This window comes from Phascolarctos cinereus, unplaced genomic scaffold (assembly GCF_003287225.1).
Source record: "Phascolarctos cinereus isolate Bilbo 61053 unplaced genomic scaffold, phaCin_HiC Scaffold_8;HRSCAF=390, whole genome shotgun sequence".
Classification (NCBI taxonomy): domain Eukaryota; kingdom Metazoa; phylum Chordata; class Mammalia; order Diprotodontia; family Phascolarctidae; genus Phascolarctos; species Phascolarctos cinereus.
The window spans coordinates 73,085,386-73,100,415 of record NW_027556291.1 but is presented as its reverse complement, the minus strand read 5'-3'; the positions used below and the strand labels follow the sequence as shown (position 1 = coordinate 73,100,415).

The 15,030-nt window shown below is 42.1% G+C and overlaps 1 protein-coding gene across 3 annotated transcripts in view; it reads left to right on the top strand.

Moving 5' to 3' along the window:
• The window catches only part of VBP1 (VHL binding protein 1), a 66,940-nt gene extending 51,910 nt beyond the window's left edge, over positions 1-15,030 (top strand). For 2 of the 3 annotated variants that reach the window (XM_078147887.1, XM_020975630.2), the window contains 5 exons: positions 4,201-4,325; positions 5,327-5,393; positions 9,784-9,882; positions 11,707-11,845; positions 14,106-15,030. In XM_078147887.1, coding sequence (XP_078004013.1) covers positions 4,201-4,325; positions 5,327-5,393; positions 9,784-9,882; positions 11,707-11,845; positions 14,106-14,176 — 501 coding nt within the window. In that variant the 3' untranslated portion in view covers positions 14,177-15,030. The remainder of the gene's footprint in view (positions 1-4,200; positions 4,326-5,326; positions 5,394-9,783; positions 9,883-11,706; positions 11,846-14,105) is intronic. The other variant, XM_020975631.1, reaches the window with a different exon arrangement.

Genomic DNA, 15,030 nt, shown 5'->3' with positions numbered 1-15,030 from the left:
ACTATTTTGAGAACTATTGCATATTAATATAATTGGTTTCCTTTGTAATCCTATTTATTCTAATTTTTGCATTTAAACCCACTGTTTTGTGAAAGGGCTCTCTAGGTTTCACCAGATTGCCTGCCAAAGGAGTCTGACACACCGAAGGGTCTGAACCACTGACTGAGGAGGAGACCACACTCCTTATCAGAAGTTACCTCTCCTGGGCAGGTGGAGGGGCCTCCTACTCTCTAACTCTCCAATTCTGACATTGTCTTTTGCTGTCTGTAACCAAGTTACCCTTCTGAAAACCTTTAGCTCTCTAAGCTACACAGATGGCTGGCTTTCTCCATGATGGAAGAGCTGATTATGCAGCTTATAGATCATAGGATCCTAGATTTAGGACTGAAAGTGATCTTAGAGGCCAGCTGACTGATTTTATAGATGAGGGAATTGAGGCACAGAGAAGCTAAGAAAGTATCTGGATATGAACCCCAGTCTTCCTGACTCCAAACCTTATCCACCATGCCTAGATGCCTTTTAAATTATTGGCCTCCCAGTCATTTCATTGCTGATAAATGCAAATCATTAGTAAATGACTTTTTTTGAGAAGTATGAAATTTATCTTTGGATTATTATCTTTAGATTAGTTGATTTCATGTGTGTCTATTACCCATGTATTCCATAATCAGAGGTAATTGAGAGTTGGATATACTATGCAACTTTGATTTTGAATTTGTGTGACTAGTTAGGAAGGGGCAGAGTTAAAATTTACATGTTCTTTTCAAAAGGAAAAACTGTCTAAGATTTCCTTAGGGAGTGTTTGGCCCTAAGCACCTATCTGCATGCAAGTGCTGTTGCTATAAACTGGAGGAGCTAAAGTGCTTTTGGTCTTTTTGAGCCCTAAAATCTCACTGATTGTACTTATTGGCCTGCAAAGTGCACCCACTCTCCCTCTGCAGATTGCCTCCACTCAGAGACTTAGCCTGTGGGGCAGTCGCTGGCCTTCCAGAAGAACCCAGCTTGATGAGGCACTCAGGGGAGGTCTGTAGTGGAGCATGTGCTCTGAAGTAATTACTAAATCATTCTTATCCTGTTGAACACTTGCTTAATCTATTTAGAGTTATCACTAGTGTGGGAATGGAAAGGCTAGAATAGATGCAAGAGATATTATGAAGGCCTTTGCAGATGGATGAGTTTATATTAATGAAATCCGAAGGGAGGGAGAAAAAAATGACTCATTTCAGATGTGTTGATATTGAGGCGCTGAAAAGACTTTGGAGTAGAAATGTCCTGTGGGCAGATGGAGATGTGGGGCTGGAACTCTGGAGGGAAATCAGGGCTATGAAATGTAGATATGGGCAGTCATCTATGGTTGAGATAGAAGAGGACCAAAGGAAGACCTTTCAAATTTTGAGGGATGGAAAGAGCCCAGAAAGTAGAGATTAAAAAATGTAGTCTCTGGAAAGAGCCAGTTTTCTGGAGGGATATGGTCAGCTGTGTCAGATGGCCAAAGAGAGGATGAGGGTCTGGAAAGGGCCATTGGATTTGATAGAGATCATTGGTGAGGACTTTTTTCTCTTTTGACATTCTTGTCCATTATCTTGGGGGAAATCAGTTCCCTTTTTTCCTCTCCTGGCCATTCCCACCCTGCCTCCTCAGTGCCAGCTCTACTTTGGAGTTTCTTCCTTTTGTTATCCAAAAAAGTATTGTAATTGTGGCTGATGGAACTTGAGTTGTGCTAATGATATTCATATCAAGGAAAAGACAAACCACAAGATTGGAAGTGCAGTTTACCATGCAGAGAACTAGTAACTAGCATTTAATAGCTTGGTAGCTCAAGAAGGAGCTCAAACTGTCAAGCCTTGAAAATAGCACTCAGAATTCCCTTTTAAAATGGGCACTTCCCTCCCTCTGCTTCCTCATCAGATTCTAATGAACTATTTCTGAAGTGCCAACATTCTAAGAAATGCTTTCTTATTCAGTCTTATTACTTGTTTAGCAACATTCTGTTTCTTTCTGTTTTGTTACTACAAATGTACAAATGCTTCCTTTATATTATAGGATAAAACGCTCTTGGAATATAACCCACTAGTACATTGGAGATGGATTACCTAAGATTTTAGACTCATGTAATCATGGAGCCTTTTTAGAAATGCTTTTAGAAATAGGTTATAAGAGGCTGTGAATGATTTTAAATTCATTTTGTTATTCTTATTCTCAGCATTCAGTACTGAAGTCACTTCTTCCAGTCTGAGAATTGAAAAGGCAGGGATGCTCATCTTTTATTTTTTTCCAAATTAGTCTGTGAATAAATAGAGGGCAATTTGAAGCCAGAGCTGTAAAACTTCCTTCCGTTGACTTGACAAGGATGCTCTTTCACACAGCATTAGCAAGGAGGGTCCTTGGAGACTGTTTAGTCCAACCCCTACTATAGAAAAGAACAAGAATCCTCCCAATAATACCCCCCACAAGTGGTCATCCTGCTTTTATTTCAAGAATTCCACTGAGTGAGGAACCTGTTACTTCCTAAATTTTTTCTTCTCTGAAAGTGAATAGGCCTCTTTGAAGCCTTGACTGGTCACTCTAAGGGCAGGGCAAGTCTTACCTCTCTTGGTTGTGACATCTCTTTAAATACTTGCAAATCACCCAAAGGAAACAAGGACTTAGAAACAGTTTATATTATCCCACCAGGGGGGCACTCTGCTGGTCAGTTGAGTTATTTTGAGGTAGCAGTAGCCATTCTGTCCACCAGCCTTAGAAGGACACATGGCAGGGATTTAGAGCCTATAGAGATGATCTGTTTCAGCCTCCTCCTCTTACAGGTGGGGCCCAAAGACAGGAAGTGACTCCATGAAGGTCACACACATAGTAATGATGGCAGTAAGAATAATAATAAGAAGAAGAATCAGCACTAGGCTTTCTAGAATGCTTTAAGGTTTGCAGAGAGCTTAACAAATAACCTCATTTGATCCTCACTGCAATCCTTTGAGGTAGGTGCTATTATTATTACCATTTTACAGATGAGGAAACTGAGGCGGGAGTGGTGACTTGCCTGGAGTGACACCACTAGAAAGTGTCTGAGGCTGGATTTGAACTCAGGTCTTCCTAACTCCAGGCTCCAAACACTATGCGCTGTACCCCTAGCTGCCTAGTAAGTCGTAGCAACAGCAGAATCACCCATGGCACGATCTCAGGGCCCTGGATGCTCATCATTTTAATGTCCTTAAAATAAGACGCCCAGAACTGAACACAAGAATCTGGATGGGATGTGACTGTGACAAAATACAAAACTACTATCACCTCCCAAGTCCTTGATGTTCCTGTTAATGGGAGGGCCTGCATTTAGTGTTAGCTTTCTTGGCAACTAATCAAGCTATTGACTCTAAAGGAAGGCCACTAAAAGCCCAGGCTTTTTTTTTTTTCCCTCCCCTTAGGAAATTGTTTTCCAGCTCTGCCTGCCCCAAATTCAGTTTATGAAGCCTTCCCAAATGGAAAACTTTTGTATACTTCACCAGCCTGTGAAATCTTCCGAAGGGAAAGGCTTTATATACTTGTCTTCATAGCCTTCCCAAGTAGAAGACTTTTTATACTTCACTTGCCTGTGTAGCCTTCCCAAGTGGTAGGTTTTATATACTTGCTCTTACTAACTGGTTAGGGTCTTTTTGGTTCTGAACTCAGCCATCCTCTGTGCTACCCCTCCCTTCCAGTTTGATAGTATCAATAAATCTGGTAAGCATCATAAATACCATCTCTGCCCTCATATCACATCCAACGGCAGTCTTTATTTTGTTAAACTTAAAGCTAAAATGTTTTAAGCTTTAAAAAACCCTTAGGCTATTTCTATTAAGGTAACAACATTTTTGTTGAAGAAAACCTATTCAAAATAAAAGCTTGATGTTTTCCATTAAAAGAATTTAAATGTCTGATTCTTGTTCTTGATTGCAGTATAATAAAAATATCCCCATTTATTAACATGTTCAATTAGAGAGTTCTCCACCCAGATTGAGGGAAGTATGTGTTAAGTTTCATTCAATCACATCTCTCAGACCATTGATTTTAAAAAAAGTTCCCCTTATCCCTAATTAATCCAAGTGAGTGGGATTTTATTGTCCTTGATAGAGAATAGTAGCTTGTATATCTTATTCTCCCTTGTTATGACATTTGTTAGTATAATATTTGAAGTTTATAATCCATGACTTTTTCTCCCCTTCATTAAAGGAAGATGTAGATGCTTTTATGAAACAACCTGGGAATGAGTCTGTAGATATTGTACTCAAGAAATTGGATGAGCAGTATCAGAAGTATAAGTTTATGGAACTTAACCTTGCTCAGAAGAAAAGAAGGTATGTTTTGAGATTTCTGAAGGTGGTTTTGAAAATTAAAGGTAGGAATATCAGAAAATATTCACCCACAGATCTATAAGCTGAAGTAAGGAATATTGGCCACCATTTTATGATCCATGACTTCAAGACTGGAAGAGTAGTGAAACAGATGACAGGAAATTCCAACAACCTGCTTTGGTGGTTTCATTATTTCTCTTCTGTAGGCATTTCTTGCACTAGTGTAGATTGCAACCCCTCTATGCCTTGTCTTCCTGGGAGATTTTTCCATAGCCTCCTTTGTGGAGAATGCACCTTATACTTGGAAGGTTCATTCTTTTCTTGCTTCGTGGATATTGGTGCAGCTGTCATCCCTCACTCTTGCCTAGGGAATATCATGGATCCTTAGCTCTAGAATGCAGACAGTTACATTTGATGATAGCCTGTCCCCTGGAACCCTGGCAAGGACTCTCCAGGGGACCTGTGAACAGGCCTCACACAAATCTAGAGTCAGCCCCATGGATTCACTTAACCCAAAGAGAAGTCATGGCATTGACCTTAGTGGGCACTGTGCTCGTTGAGCTTGAAATTCTCCTAGAGAAAGCCTTTGGGCAATGATTGATGTACTTTAAGACCTCTATACGGTTATCCCCTTGAATTGCTGTGTATGACCCTCTTTCTTTTCCCTTCCTACTTCTCTGCACAGAAGTATCTCAGATTCTAACTTTTAAAAAGAGGGAAAGAGAATCAGAAAATTCAGGGGAAGGGGGGGTACGTGAGAAGAGAACAGAAAAGAGATGGGTCTGGTGAGTCGCACTGGGACAAACCTGCTTCAAAGGCCTTCAGGCAATGGGCTCCTTGCTTCTGCTTGACAAAAGTTCGAGACCAAAGCACATAAAAATGCTGACTGATCTTACAGAGTTTGTAAACATTGGTCAGGTTGGGTCTTCAAAACCGTGGTTTGGAGGGAGAGGGACTTTTTCTTGTTTGGAAAATACTAAATTGTTATTCTTTTAAATTCACAGGCTAAAAAGCCAGATTCCCGAAATCAGACAGACATTACACATTTTAAAATATATGCAGAAGAAAAAAGTAAGTGAATTTTGGACTTTTTGGTGACTTAAGTCAGGATGGCTTGGTGGCACCTGGGCCCTCAAAGCAGATGCATGGCGTCATAGCTCTTTGCTCTCTCTTATACCACATGTTTTTTTTTTTAGCCAACACCAGTTTATTGCAGTTTGCCAGAATCATAGAATGTTAGCATAGGAAGGTCATTGGATTTAGCCCCTGCCTGAGGCTTGACCCCCTTGCCTCTCTGTGGCAGGTCAGTCATACTTCCAGAGGTAGTGCTTCTTCCTTAATCTTGAGTTGAAGGTGGCCTTGCTGCTGCTTAGTATTCCTCAATCTCCCCCCAAAACTCCAAAGGGAGCTCCTTCAGCTTATCGCCTTCTAAATGAGGTTAAGAGTCAGTTTTATAGGGAGTGGGTGACATTTTTGTTTGCCAGAGATTAAGTATCTGAAAATTTAAAAATTGACATGTTATCCTGAAATAGCATTGTGTTTCTTATGCTCAGTAAAAATCCACCATGTCATGGAATTGTAGGAAGGACCCTCATTTCATAGATGACAGCTCATTAATGTTGCCTAGCAGTGCTCTTTCAAGTATCTTGCTCTGCTGCCTATCCTCTCCAGTGCTAACATCTCACTGAAAGAAAGTACAGACATATGATTTCAATGATCTGACTAACATTGGCATACCTTGTAGCATAATGCTTAATTGCCACTCACCAGTGGTACTGCCTGTATTGGCGTCATTGGGAAGCTTCGGGTGCTTATTCGGGTCTTTCTCTTTCTGTGTCACATACGCGTTTTTTTAGGAGTGTGAAGCAGAAGCTAAATTGAATTTGTCATAGAAGAACAGAATTTTGGGTTCTGTTTTTGGATTTGGTCAGAATGGATCTCAGGAGCCACCTGATCAATCAGCAGGTATTTCCTGAGCACCAACTATGTGCTAGGCTACAAAAACAAAAATGAAACTTTCTGTTCTCAGGGATTCTCTGTTGGGGGAGACAGTGTGTGCAAAATAAATCCGAGGGAGGGTGGGCACTTGAACTTGGGAGAATCAAGAAAGTGTTCAGGTGGTGATTGAGATGTATATGCAAAGTCAGGAGGACCTGAGTTCAAATCCGGCCTCAGACCAAACACTTGACACTTACTAGTTGTGTGACCCTGGGCAACTCACTTAACCCCAATTGCCTAAAAAAAACCCCAAAACAAAAACAAATAAATAAATGAGATGTAAGTGCAAGAAGAGAGGTATTCTAAGAGGAGGGAGGCCATTGCAGGTAATTCAAGAGGACAGGTGGGAGGTGGAGTATCCTGTGAAGAGCAGAGGGAAGGCCTCTTTGCTGAATACTCTAGTGGGGGAAAGGGAGTAATAGATGATGAGGCTGGAAAGCCCAAAAAGGGAGTCCTGATGGCAGTCCACACAATTAGTCAGTGGGGCACCTGGCCTCCGCTCAACAAGGAGGATCCTGTCCTCTCCTAAGGCAGGTCATGCCACCTTTGGGCAACTCCTGTTTGTACGAAGTGACTTCTTTCAAATTTCTACCCTGTTCTGCCCTCTGAGGCCAAGCACCAGGCATCCAACCCCTTTCTTTTCCGTATGACATCCCCTTAACATGCCTGATGGCAGCTATCCTATTCTTTCCACCATTCCTCCTCCCAGGCTTTTCCTTTTCCATCTACACATCCTTATCACCTGTTCCTCATGTGAAACAGACTCTAGGCCCTTCACCATCATGGATGCCCTTCTTTATAGACTCTCCAGTTTATCCATGTTCCCATCCTAAACTGTGGTTTCCAGAATTGAACTCAGTACAGATGAGGTTAGACCATGGCAAAGTACACAGGACCTCTCACCTTTGGGTTCTTGGAAGCCTTACTTCTCTCAGTGCAGCCCAAGAGCTCATTTTGGCTGTCCTAGCCCACTGCTGACTCATGGAATTGGAACTCCTCCAAAGTCCCCAGCCCTCTTTTAGACAAGCTACTGAGTAACCATGCCTTTCCCATCTTACCCTTGTGAGGTCAGGTTATTTTTTTTAGCCAAGTATAAGACTTGGCATATATCCCTATTGAATTCCACCTCATCAGATTTGCCCCAAGGTTCCAGCCTACTGAGCTCTTTGTGGCTCTTGACTCTGTTACCCAGTGGGTTAGCCTGGCCTCCTTCCTTGCTTGTTGGCATCTGCCAGTCTGATGAGCATTACCTCAGGAGAATATGAAAGAGCACAGCTCTCAGAGGCCCTTCAGTGGACCTGCCTCCCAAAGTGACATCAGATTTTAAGTCAGACTGCTCATCTCTTCCTAAATTTATCTTAACTAGTGTTTAGCCCACATCTCTGCTTGTTTTCCACAAGAATAGTATGAGATAATTAAATCTAGGTAAATTCTATAGCATTCCTGCGAACACTCTATCCAAAAAAGGACAGCCAACTAATTTGGCACAGCATGTCCTTGAGGAAGTCATGCTGACTCTGTAATCCCCACTTCTTTTTCTGCATTTTTACTGACCAGCTCTTTAATGATCCATTCTAGAATTTTTCCAGGAATGTCAGGCTGAGTGGCTTACACTTTCAAGGACTTTGTTGTCTCCTCTTTTTTAAAAAATGAAGCCATTTGTCCACCCTCCTATGGTCCTTCTGTTTTCCAGTGTCTCTCACATGCTGCATCTTAGAGCCTGGGTGTCCCCAGTTCTTTCTGTACTGAAAGAACTGGTTTCCTGGGGCCAGGTGACTTGGCTTTCTCAAGGGCCTCTTTTTCTTCTCTTGGCTATGAGCTCCCTCTGAACTATGTTGGATATGCCCTTTTTTTGGTAGAAGTTGCCCTCCTTGGCCAAGAACAGAAGCCGAATCAGACCTGGATGGCTCTGCCTTCTCTCTTTTGTCACTTAGCACCCTTCTTTGGTATTCCTTTTTCTCCCAGTATACCTCTTGGTGCTCATTTTGGAGTCTAGGCTTCAGGTATCATGCTCTGCTCTTCGAATCCTTCATCTTCTCTTACCTGCCCATACTTTCTTATTATGGACGCATTTGTAGAAATCAGGCCATGCATTGTTCCCTGTGCAACCCTGCCACTCTCTTCAGACAACTCCTAACTGGAACTGGTTCTCTTTGTACCTTCCGAATTTTGTTGTTGAGAGTTTTCCATTTTTCCTGGGCTGACTTTCCTTGGAAAGTTTTAGTCCATTTGGCTGCCCTTCCTCTGAATCTTTGAAATGTGTTTTTCAAAAAAAATCTCGTTACATGGCAGACAGTGTCTGGCTTTCCTCTTTGCCCTCTCAGATTTTGAGATGAAAGGGTCATTTCTGCCCCAGCAACCAGGCCTGACTCTTAATAAGTTAACATTTCTATAGAGCTTTAAAGTTGGCAAAGCACTGTACATAAATTACTTGATACAACCCTGAGAGATAGGTGCTATTGTAATTCCTATTTTACAGATGAGGAAAATGAGGCAGACAGGTTAAGTGACTTGCCCAGGGTCACATAGTCAATTAGCGTCTGAGGTGGGATTTGTTCTCAGGTCTTCATGACTCCAAGTTCAACACCACCCAGCTGCCACTTAGAATTAGATCCACGATAAAATTTTCCCTCTTGGGTTTTCCTACCTTTTGAAGGATGATGGTCTCATTTAGACAATGTAGGTAAGAAGTTATTAGCTTCTCTGCTTTTGCCAGAGAGGGAGAGCTCATGTGGATGTCTGGATGATTGAAGTCTGGTATCGCTACTGTGATCATGACTTTACCAACCTTGGGATGTCTTTTTCAAACTCCTTCACCTGTTCTTTCTGTCAGAGTAGTCTCTAATGATGATATTACTTCTGTTTAATCCTCTGTTGATCTCCACCCAAATATTCTGTATCACACTTCACCTCTCTTCCTTCATTTCCTCATATTGCCTTGATATGATATTATCCCCACTTCTTTGTTTGTTTGTTTTAATAAAATGCACCTATTCATAGCCATCTTCCAGTACTGGTTCTCATCCCACCAAGTGTCAGTGTTAACCTAGGAGGTCCAATTGGCTTCCTTGCTTTAGGTCTTAAAGTTCTTCTTGCTCATTGCCCAACATTTGTAGATAGAAAGTAAAAATTAGATGTTTTAGTACCGGCTTCATTCTTCGGATTTTATTTTGTGAGCTGCTGCTGGGTATATCATAGTGTGTCTCTGTGGTATCTACTTGGTGGGGATGTGTGGGCATTGTTCTCCAGCCCCTCTCCTTCTTAGTTTAAAGGAATTTGGATTCGATTTACAAGACACCAGGCAGTGCCTTCTTAGTAAATGTTCTCACAATGAACGGTGCAGCAAAATCCAGAAATCAGCATCCCACCCATCCTCTGACGCTACCTTCTTTAAGGAGCTTCTCTCCTGTGAGTGACACACACCTTTGACATACCTAACTAAGCCTGTTGGTTTTTCCCCAAGGAGACCACAAAGCCCTTGGAGACTAGATTCTTATTGGCTGATAACCTTTACTGCAAAGCTTCAGTTCTTCCTACGGATAAAGTCTGCCTGTGGTTGGGGGTAAGTACATGGAAGATATAGAACTTTCTGAGCTGATGCTTGTAATTCACTTTTTTTTTTTTGCTAACACATCATCTTTTTTCAGGTAACAATGGAGGCATAGAATAAGTAGCTTTCCTGAAGTCTGAGGTGGCACCACAGTGGAGAGCCTGGGGCCTGTAGGTGGGCAGACCTGAGTTCAAATCCAGCTGCAGACACTTTCCTGGCTGGGTGACACTGGTCCAGTCACTTCACCCCTGTCTGCCTCAGGTTCCTCATCTGTAAAATGTGGAGTAACAGCACCAATGTCTCTCAGTATTGTTGTGAGGATCCAGTGATAGAATATTTGTAAAACACTTAGCCCAATGTCTGGAACATAATAAGTGCTGTAGAGACATTAGCTGTCGACCCTGAGCAAGTCACTGAACCTCTGTTTGCCTCAGTTTCTTTATCTCTAAAATGAGGATACTAACGTACCTTCCTCCCAGGGTTGTTGTGAGGATCAAATGAGATAACATTTGTGAAGTGCTTCAAAGGCACAGTGGTTGGCTTTTGGCAGGCACTATAGAAATGTTAGCGATCAGTATTATTATGCCATTAGACCAGAGGTTAGCACCCTATGGAACATAGAGACAAAAACATTTCTGAATCTGACATAGGTTGAGTAAAATAGCATGCCAAACCAATTTCATATCCCGTTTTTGTGGAGTGTGCACCTCCCACTGCTACCTCCTAACCAGACTACCCAGGCCATACTTTGGCCTGAGGTGGGTCTTCAAGGCCTCCCAAGACTTATTTGGAAGCTCAAGGGAGGACCTTGAATAATCCAGTGCCCTATCTCCCTCAGTTTGGAAGGAAGAGGAGTATAGTGAGGCCTAGCATGAGGTAGAGAGAACAGAATTAGACCTCTGAGGCCAGGCCAGCTAGTTTAACCCCATCATAGAGTGCTCCTTCAGCCTTTACTTGGAGACTTCCAGTGAAGGATCCCTCCCATCTCCCACCTCCCTCAGCCACCCCTTCCACCTTTGGACAGCTCTGGACATTGAGCCTACATTGCTGTCTTTGCTGTTTCTACCCATTGTTTCTGGTTCTGTCCTCTGGGGCCAAGTAGAACAAATCTAGTCCCTCTTTCCCTTAGCAGCCTTTTAAATATATGAAGACTGCTATTACTTGCCCCCTGAGTCTTCTCCTCCAGGCTTAATATGCCCTGTTCCTTCAACCATACCTCATGATCTCAAGGCCCTTCCCCATCTTGGTTCTCCTTCTGTAGACACTGACTTGTTAATCTTCTTCCTAAAATGGAATGAGCATTTGTTAAGCACATGTTATGTACCAGGCACTGTGCCAAATGCTTTACAAATATGCTCTCATTTTATTCTACAGCAGCCCTGGGAAGTAGGTCCTATTTGTATTTCAATTTTACACTTGAGGAAACTGAGGGAGGCAGACAGACTGACTTGTCTGAGGCTGGACCTTGAACTCAGGTCTTCCTGACTCCAGACCCAGTGCTCTGTCCACTGCACCACCCACCAGCTGCCTCTAGGTAGTGCCTAGAACTTTAAAAAAAAATAAAGGAATGAATGAATGAATGAACGAACGAATGAATGAACGAAAACACATTTAGGACATGCTCACTGTGCTCAGAGCTCAGGATGCGAGACTGAGTGGATAAACTGTGAGGGTAGACTGCTCCCCTTCCCCCCACTGATGTACCCCCTAGTGCTTTTGTGGGGGATTACTGAGATTTCACAAAGGAATCAATACCAAGTGAGGTGAAAGGAAACACTTTGTCCTACTGGTCAGGTCACTGCCAGGACTGAGTTCAGAATCTCTCCCTCTTGCCAGGCCAACGTGATGCTTGAATATGACATTGATGAAGCTCGGGCCCTCTTGGAGAAGAACCATTGTACTGCCACCAGCAATCTGGAATCTCTTGAGGAAGATCTGGACTTCCTTCGGGATCAGTTTACCACCACAGAAGTCAGTATCCTTTGTAATTTTAAAAAGAAGAAAGCTGCAAGATGATTTTTTTTCACAGAGCTTTGCATCCTATCTAGGGGATTTTTTTTTTAATGAACTGCTTCACTTAAATATAAAGATCTTAATGCTATCGGAATTGATGCTGAAACATGTTAGTAGTATTTAGTATGGGAGTGACTTATATTTGAACTCTACTTGCTATTCATTGAAATGCCTAGATGTAGGACATCCCAAACAGGTAGGAGATATCTATCTCAGGGTAGTTGGCTATGAAGGCATAAATTGTTGAAAGAGGCTTGAAGGGCATGGGAAGGGCTTTTGTGAAATGGGTTAGTCATTTAGTGAACATACATGTTGTTGCACACTCTTCCGAGTGCTATGGAATGGGTACAAGAGGTGGCTTATTGGGCTTATTAAAGTTTATTTAATATGGGTTTCTTCCTTTCTTTGCCTTTACTTAGAATCTACTTGATGTAAACTCTGTGAATTCATGGTGGTACAATCATGACACCTCTTCTAGGTAACACTTTTAGCCAAGAAAGTCTTCGTGGGAAATGTGTAAGTTTTTTTCCTGGCTCAAGTAGGAGTTTAGTGTGACAAGCATTTATTAAAAGCTTAGCCTGGGGGGGGGGGCAGCTAGTTGACACAGTGGATGGCCTTGGAATCAGGAGTACCCGAGTTCAAATCCAGCATCAGATATGAAACCCTCACTAGCTGTGTGACCCTGGGCAAGTCAGTTAACCCCATTGCCTCATCAAAAAAGAAAAATTAAAAAAAAAAAAGCTTAGCCTGCTCATAGAATTGGAGAATCTCATAGTCATGTGGTACAATCCCTTCAAAAGTATTCCTCCAAGACCCCAGGGTAAATCCAGTCCAATTGTTGGTGACTTCCACCTGTTAATACTTGTGAATTCTGGGCCCAGGAGAAAATTCCAAGTGTGCTTCCCCATGACAGTCCTTCATGCACTTGAAGACAGCTTTTACATACATGTACCTCCCAATTTCCAAATTATTCTTGTCTCCAAGCTAAAGATCCTTAGTCCCTTTGCCATCCTGGTCTCCATCCTCTGGGTGAACTATAGCTTTTTAGCTTTCCTTCTAAAACAGTGTGTTGCCCAGAAAGTAGAATGGACTACTTATGGAGGTGGTGGACCCTCCTTCCTTGAAGGTCTTTAAGCAGAGGCCAGGCAACCACTTGTCAAGTATGTTAGGTTCAGTGCAAAGGTCAGGTTGCTGTGTGTTTGCTGTATGCTTTTAGGTGACACATACCTCCTGGAGCCAATAAGAAAGTTGGGAGGTAACCCTGGAGGTGGGGTATGCTGGGGTGCATCTGAGGTAAGAAGAATGCTTGGAGAGTAGAGCAATCAGGCCTTCCCTGCTCTCAAATTTCCTGGTTGGAGCAGAGACCTGCCTTATTAGGGAGGAGTGAGATAAGGTTGGCTTGCTAGATGGGATCAGTTGATTGGCAAAAGGCCTTCTTACAATCAGAGTGGGGGATGTTGAGATCTAAACTGCAGTGGTGTAAGCTTAAGAGACATTGTAAAGAGAAAGATTCTTGGGAATCTCATCTAGGTGCCGTAAGAAACCTCCAAACCTGGAAAACTATTTGTATTGGAGAAATTGAGAAGAGATGTGTCTGTTGTTGAAGGACGAAATGGTTTTAATTTTCCACATGCTGACATTTCAAGTGATGGTGGCTCGTCTTAGTGGGATATCCCAACCAAAGAGAACACATGGAAGAGCAGGAGGATGTGGTGGCACCTAATGACTAGCTTTAGTTAGTCTGTGAGCCAGGCTTGTGAGGTTATGGGCTACTGTTGTGTACCTATACCTGTGATTTCATCCAGTGAGGCAGATCAGCAGCTCTTCTGCCATAGAAGTTCTAGAGAGTTGTGGGACTTGCCCAGGGTCAGAAACCCATTCTGTTGGACTTAAAGCTGAGTCTTTCTGACTGTTGAGTTCAGCTCTTTCTTAGGCACAGGTTGGGTTGTCTTTTTTACAATGAAAATTAGAATGCAAATTATGAAATACAACAGTATCAAATATACTAAATGTTTCTGTTTTAGAGCCTTATGATCTAGTTATTTTATTTAAAAAAAAACCTTGTAAACCAATATTTGCTGTTACTAGGGAATAAATATGGTGCATCTGCATACCAGGTTTGTCCATAAGGTAGCCCCTCCCCTATAGAAGGGAGTAGTATGGCAGTACTCATGCAGACTGGAAGTATTCTCAGAATACATTTTCTTTAACAACTTCCTCAGACATGGCTCGGGTTTACAACTGGGATGTCAAGAGAAGAAACCGAGATGAGCCCACCAAAGCTAAAGTGTAGCATGCCGCTTTCCCAAGGGGCTTGACAAACTTCAAGAAATCCAAATTTTTGACTTTGGAGTAAATGCTTTTCAAACAAAAAAAGACACTTTAGAGTAAAACTAAAGGCAATATTGAGCACACATTGATTTCATGAAATTATTATGGTTGTTAAAGGTCATGCTGGGGTTGGACTCAGTTATCCCCAAGGTTAACTTTGACACTCTGGATCTTTGGGGCACGTGTGAAATGCACTGTTGGGCATTTTGGTGGGGGGGCAGAGGTGGGGGAGGGGAGTTGCTTTTTTTATTTATTGTAGGTTACCTTTGAAGAAGTGAAGTCAGTTTAAAGGTTGGGAAATTCTTGGAGACCTGTGGCTCTGGGTTAAACCGGTCTCCTGTAAGTTTGGTACTTCACAACTTAATTTTTTTTTCTCATGTCAGTTTGGTTAGTTACGGATCAATTTACTGAATGTCCTGCCCTTTTTTAGACTTTATCTACTTTTATAAATAAGATGTGCAGTATAGCTGAACAGCAGTAGGTTTTGTTGAGGTGGCATATTCATCCCCCATCTGCAGAATGCCCACTTCTCCTGCCCTTTACATTTCTTGGTTAAATCTAAGTTGAACATCCTGACTGCTTTTTCTATAAGGCATCTTAACAGGGGAACAAAATTAAATGGTTATTTCTTTCAAAGGAAGGAAGTCTTCAAGCTGTTCTGACTTAAAAGCCAACATGACACCAGCTCATAAAGGATCTGTGGAATTAGATTATGATGTCTTCTTCCACTTTGAAGTAGTGAGCAATACATTTAGAATGGTTTTATACTTTTGTTTCATAATATTAAAACAACAAAATTAAATATTTAGCAAAGCA